General features: G+C 37.6%; 1 protein-coding gene across 1 annotated transcript; it reads right to left on the bottom strand.

The window, feature by feature from the left end:
- Window positions 1-3,057: 3,057 nt before the first annotated feature.
- LOC143621718 (kiwellin-1-like) lies at window positions 3,058-3,724 on the bottom strand. The gene has a single exon (XM_077093053.1). The coding sequence runs from the start codon at window positions 3,609-3,611 to the stop codon at window positions 3,060-3,062; it is 552 nt and encodes a 183-aa protein (XP_076949168.1). The 5' UTR covers window positions 3,612-3,724; the 3' UTR covers window positions 3,058-3,059.
- Window positions 3,725-6,125: the final 2,401 nt, after the last annotated feature.

The following is a 6,125-nucleotide window of genomic DNA, read 5'->3' as shown; positions in this document are numbered from 1 at the left end:
TTACTCAACACTGATGCCGGTTTTCACCGCATAATTACGTGGAAAGTCGTTGCGTGGGGAAGGCGGCAAAACCCGCATAAAACCAAAAAACGGCAAACCTTCACGCAGGTCAGTCATAGGTAAACTTTGGTCATCCAACTAAATGAAAGTGCCGGTCCTAACCGCACAAATCATGAGAGGAAACCGAACCTATTGACAACCGCGCGTCGAACGGTTAACTTATTAAAAATACTTTAGAAAATTTCTAACAGAAGGATGAGGAAAACCTCCACGCAGGTTAGATGTAGGTAAAGTTTAGCCATCCTACTAAGTGCAAGTGACGGTCCTACCCGCACAATCACGAAAGAGGAAGCAAAACTTCAACTTATTATCTACCACGTTCGAAGGTTAACTTATTCTAAACACTTAGAAAATTTCTAGAAAGATGAGGAAAACCACCACGCGGGTCAGATATAGGTAAAGTTTAGCCATCCTACTAAGTGCAAGTGACGGTCCTACCAGCACAATCACGAAGGAGGAAGCAAAACTTCAACCTATTATCTACCACGTTCAAAGGTTAACTTATTCTAAACACTTGGAAAATTGCTAATTTAAACTAAAGTATGCATGAGCAAGTCATATAACGTTTATAAAGCAAGTAATCCAGTGAAAGTAGCGGTCTTACCCGCACAAAGATTTATATTTCATAATATTCATTACAAGAATGGCCGGGTAACTACCCGCCTACAAGAATATAAATCTATACAAGCTAAACCTATCCTAACAGTGGGAAGGGATCTTCAGGATCAAGCTTCAGGGCCACTTCCACTTGGACCAGCACCATCAGTAGAGCGTGGCGGTTCAAGGAAAGCTTTAAGGATAGCTAGCCCATCATCAGCAGCAGCAACTTCGTTCACCTTCTCCACCACCGGATGCGGGAAGGCGGCATACTGATTTACTGCTTGGTCATAAACAGCTTCAGTATCCACATCATACAAAGGGAAGTTGGAAGGCGGGATGCCTTTCTCAACGAACCCTAGACCAAGCAGGAAGCCGGCCTTTTCCCCATCCTCATGAGAAGCGTTGAGGGCTGCGCTCATGGCATCGTCGTATGATGTGTCCGTGAAGACTCGATGCACAACCTACAAAAAAAAATATACAAGTATCAAAACCTTTTCTATTTACAAAGAAAAGCGTAAAGATATAATGAAATTAAACATACCTGAGACAACGCTTCTCGAAGAAGCCATTCCTTGGCAACCAGAGCTTCCTGGAGGGCAGCTTGAGCTTGGTTACGGGCGCGTTCGGCTTCACTTTTGTTGAGGTTGGCAAGCAACACTTCTTTAGCCGCAGCCTCTTCAACGCCCTTTAGCTTCCGCTCAGTATGGTCAAGCACCCCCCTCTGGTCCAAGATCTCTTGGAGCTTCTTGGCGTCTTCCATCGCCAAGGCATCATGAGCCTGTTGGAGCGCCTCTAATTTGGCTTTAAGTTCCTCATTCTCGAGGCGTAAAGGCTCAGCAACAGCTTCAGCCTTAGTGACCCTCTCGGTTGCGTTCCTTGCAGTTTCCTTAGCTAGCCGAAGCTGTTCGTTAACAGCTTGGGCAGCCTTGGAACGGTTTTTTTTGTATAAGGGTCTCCAACCTTTATGCGAGTTTTTTTTGTATAAGGGTCTCCAACCTTTATGCGAGTTTTTTTGTATAAGGGTCTCCAACCTTTATGCGAGTTTTTTTGTATAAGAGTCTCCAACCTTTATGCGAGTTTTTTTATAAGGGTCTCCAACCTTTATGCGAGTTTTTTTGTATAAGGGTCTCCAACCTTTATGCGAGTTTTTTTGTATAAGGGTCTCCAACCTTTATGCGAGTTTTTTGTATAAGATTCTCCAACCTTCGTTATGCTTTTATTAACCTTGAGGGAGTAAAATGTCAATTGTTCAAACCCCAACTTGGTTAACAAAATAAATATGTCATAATAGTTGAGGGGGCCTTTATGAAAATTGAAAATTAATTATCCTTTAGACTTGTGGCCATATGCTACAACTGACATTTATGTTTTTAACGGCGTACCAGTCTTGCAGGCCACCATTACAAGACCTTTCTTCTTTGTGATGGAAATATTTTCCGGCATGAATGCATCAGAGAAATCAGAGCATGTATGGCATTCTTTGGCTAAAACTAGTCACACAAGAGCCGTCGGAACATGCATGATGTAGGGGTATGGTACTAAACCCGGCTTACGACCTTAATTTATTATGTCTGGCTTATTTTATTATATGGACTAATACAATATTATTGGGCTGATGGGGTTTTGTGGAGGTAACCCTAACTGGGCTAGGCCCATTAGGGTACCATGATGGTGGCCATGAGGCTCCCTATATAAGGAGGTCTCCACCTCCTTATTAAGGGTGGTTGTTGCTCTCAATAAGAGCCACCACCATAACTATTTTTGTGTCTGTAAACAAGAGATCCTTGAGATTTCTTAGCAGTCACCTCCACACCCCCAAAAAGCCATTGCAGATCTCAAGAACCGGAGAAGAAGATGAAGTCGTGGGTCGTTTATCTCGAACACCGAGGAACATCGTCTTGGATCGGGTCAGATTCATGCCATGTTTCTACAACTTCCTTTAGAAGTATAGCTTCTTTGATTTAGCATATTTTATTTCTTTTGCGAGGAGCAATACTGGAATTCACTATGTTTTCTAAAACAGTTTCATCTCTGCTCTCCAAGTTTTGGTTAAGTTGATCAAGATTTTATTATAAACATGCTTTATAGGCACCATTTCGTTTTATCGGGCAAGAGATCACTCCTAAGTCATTATCTCCATTTGGTGAACTCGTTTCTTTCATTTTCTTGAACAATTGTGTACGTGTTAACATTTAAATTGAATTATAATATGTGTGTGTTTCGACCTAACGCCGTTAATTCAATCAGATTATAAACCAGTTCCAAATCCTGGCTATATTGTTACCTGGCATTTTAATTAATTATATACTAAAACACCCAATTTGAAAACGTATAGCTTCACATAGTACATATATATATTCACCATATAAAAAGCATAATAACCTTTCGACAAGTATATATTACTCTGACCAAGTGATATCCAAATCTCCCCAGTTATCTTCTGAGACCCCTAGCGCTTTCCACACAGCTTTCGAAGCGTCAACAATATTATTAGGGCAAGGTGGTTGATAGTCATGATCATCATCACAACCCATAGTAGAGTCACACTCATCCACAACCATAGCCTTCACGCTCCTCCCATTCCCGTTAATGGTAATAAGTTTATGGCACCTATCCCCTCCCTTGTACCATCCGGTTGATAGTGCCACAACCGGTGTGTCATCAGAGTGGTATTGGTTGTCACACTCTGATGGACCACCACCATCACCTCCCTTTTGGAAGTTGTTTATGGTAAGCGTTGCTTTAGTAGCACTTGTCACTGCAGGGGAGCATGTATACGTGGTGTAGAATTTACCTTGGACACAACAATCTGAATCATTCTCCGTGTTGCATTGTCCTGGAGGTGGTTTTCTTCCTCGGATGCCACCACTTGGTTTGCAAGTCTGAGCATTGATTTGAATTGAATAAGTTGAGGTCAAGAGAATGAGTAAAAGAATAGAGTTGAACTTCATTCTCTCTTTTAGTTTGTGGTCTCTTTTACAATGGTGTTTGATGTCTAGCAAGGCAAAGCAATTGTCCAATTTTATAGGGAATGGTTAAGCAACAAGACCAGTATGGAGTCAAATTTTTTTATCTTACACTAATTTATTAACCTTCTTCAACAGCAACCTTTAAAGCGTAGAGACATTTCCTTCGAACATTTTTTTTTCACTTCTCTAGAATATTAAAGTAATGATGAATGCCGTCTCATGTAATCTAAAGATAGACTACAAATTTGTCCACAATAGAGTTGGTGGAATTTTATCTTGTCTTGTATGAGTACATACAAAGCTTGCAATTTTGTTTGACTACCAAATTATAGAAGCATGGCATAGGATTTTGCCAAGAATTGACGGCAAGCTTATACCGGTTTTAGTTGGAAATGTGATAGAGAGGGAAGGGACGAACAATTTTCTACTAGTAGTATGGTTGGGGAGATGAAATAATGAATTAATGATCTTATTTTAATTTTATAGAATGTTATATAATATTAAATTTATAGTGTTTTGTAGATCGACTAACTCAAGATTGGCAAGCTCAAAGTAAAATGTCAAGATCTTTCCACTGAAAGTCTATAAACTTACAAAAATCATGTAACTAGTGATCTTTAATGATCTCTGTGTAATCAAAATTTTACTTACTTCAATCGAATCAAATCTTGATCTGTCATCACCAGGTTCATCAGCTTATGTATAAACGATAAGGTATTTCTTGATACGTGAGCATCTTCACATGCTTAATACATATATGAACTTCCCCTTTCGTAAATTTCTCATTGAGTTATTTAATATATGACTATATTGACTGTGACAGTCAGCTTGATCAAATTAATTATAAAGTTTTCGACTTATTAACCCATCTAAATCCATTTTCACCGAAAACTCATATTTTAGGCTAGCTAGTTGTTCATTTATACAATCCAAACACAAATCATTATGGATTTCAGATTGTATAACCAAGTAACCACACACAAAATAACCTTTATTATTATCAAAACCACCCGTAGGACAAAATAGATCAATATTTTTCACCAATTGCATCATTGTGAGATTTTCATTGTCCATGTTTGATTTAGTTTATCTTGAACACTTCAGAAATGCTACTACACTTAGTTTGACGATAATTTAGTGTATTGTACATAAGTTTCTCTAAGTTTGCATATGGGGTTGTTCTTAACCATATTAATCCAATTTCTAACACGCGTGTCATATACTTGTAAGGTTTTAAAATCAGTCATCTAGAAAAAATCTAAAAGCCATAAGCATTATTTCTAAGCTACTAAAAGAAATCAAACATGACACAAGGCTCCTCTAACTATTTTAGATTGATCAAGACCCCATTTTTCCTAGCATGGTTTCAATAAATATTGCAAACAAAACAAAAGAATGCTCTGATGGTCCCGAGTCACAAATGAGAGGTGTTAGTATCGCTCCTTGCAAGTTAAATTTCTAAAAAACTATTAATTAACATGGTTTGTGAGTTTAAACTAAGAACATCCTTTCTATCTAACTTTTTATGTTTCTTTCATTTTCATCTTTATTGACTAAGTCAAGTAGTTTCATTCTAAACCCAAACACAAATATTTCTACTTATGACACATGATGATCCCAATTACGTGCGCGCACATATATAGCATGCTGTCAACATATTATGCATCTAAATTGTTCTCTCACTCTGAATCCTTATCTCATGCCGACGTCACAATGCCTCTTGTCATTAGTCGCATACATTCTTATGCCCAAATTCTTCTTGATACTTCCTATAACAAGAAGTAAATCTATCACAAACAATAGAAACAAGATGTGAAACTATCATAAAAAATTGATATCGGTACTTTGTATACGAAGATTTTTCTTACATCTATCATATTCTCTTAAATCATTATTAATTTACGTATAACATGCTTCATCATATTACAGTGACAAGCAGGTGACAAAACTTGAATTATAACTCATTGTAGGTTCTCATTGGCGTGCTAATGTGGCAGATGAAAATTTTAGGTTTACAACAATAGGTACTGAGTAGTGCGTGATGCAATTCAATAATTCAGACATACAAGAACTCATATTACTTATTCATGTTATATATTGCCCATGATTATTTATATGCTTCCTTTAGCTTCTTAGCTAGGTTTAGCATATTAAATTTCTTTTGCAGAGAGTAATATTAGAACTAGCTAGTTTTTCTGTCAGTTTCATCTCTACCTACAAGTCATGGTTAACTTTATCAAGATTTTATTATATACATGCTTTATATATAGGCGCCGTTTGGTTTGATATGGCAGGGACAAGGAGACAAGTTAATTCTAGCTGTATCTCTATTCGGTGAATTTATTTCTTTTATTTTCTTGGATGCCTCGTGGGTAAAACAATGTGTTATTCAAATTTATTTAATATGGTGTTTAATTTCAGCCTTGCTGATAATTCAAGCAGAATATAAACTTTTTCCAAAACCTGGATATTGATTGCCTGGTAGTTTAACTAATC

The sequence above is a fragment of the Bidens hawaiensis genome, unplaced genomic scaffold (assembly GCF_021521415.1).
Source record: "Bidens hawaiensis isolate Kalapana, Puna unplaced genomic scaffold, B.hawaiensis_p1.1 tig00002935_1, whole genome shotgun sequence".
NCBI lineage: Eukaryota > Viridiplantae > Streptophyta > Magnoliopsida > Asterales > Asteraceae > Bidens > Bidens hawaiensis.
Note: the sequence above shows the minus strand (reverse complement) of the source record. Positions and strands in the feature narration are given on the sequence as shown.

Coding starts and splice junctions, on each gene's coding strand:
- LOC143621718 (XM_077093053.1), bottom strand. CDS start 3,611: ATGAAGTTCAACTCTATTCTTTTACTCATTCTCTTGACCTCAACTTAT.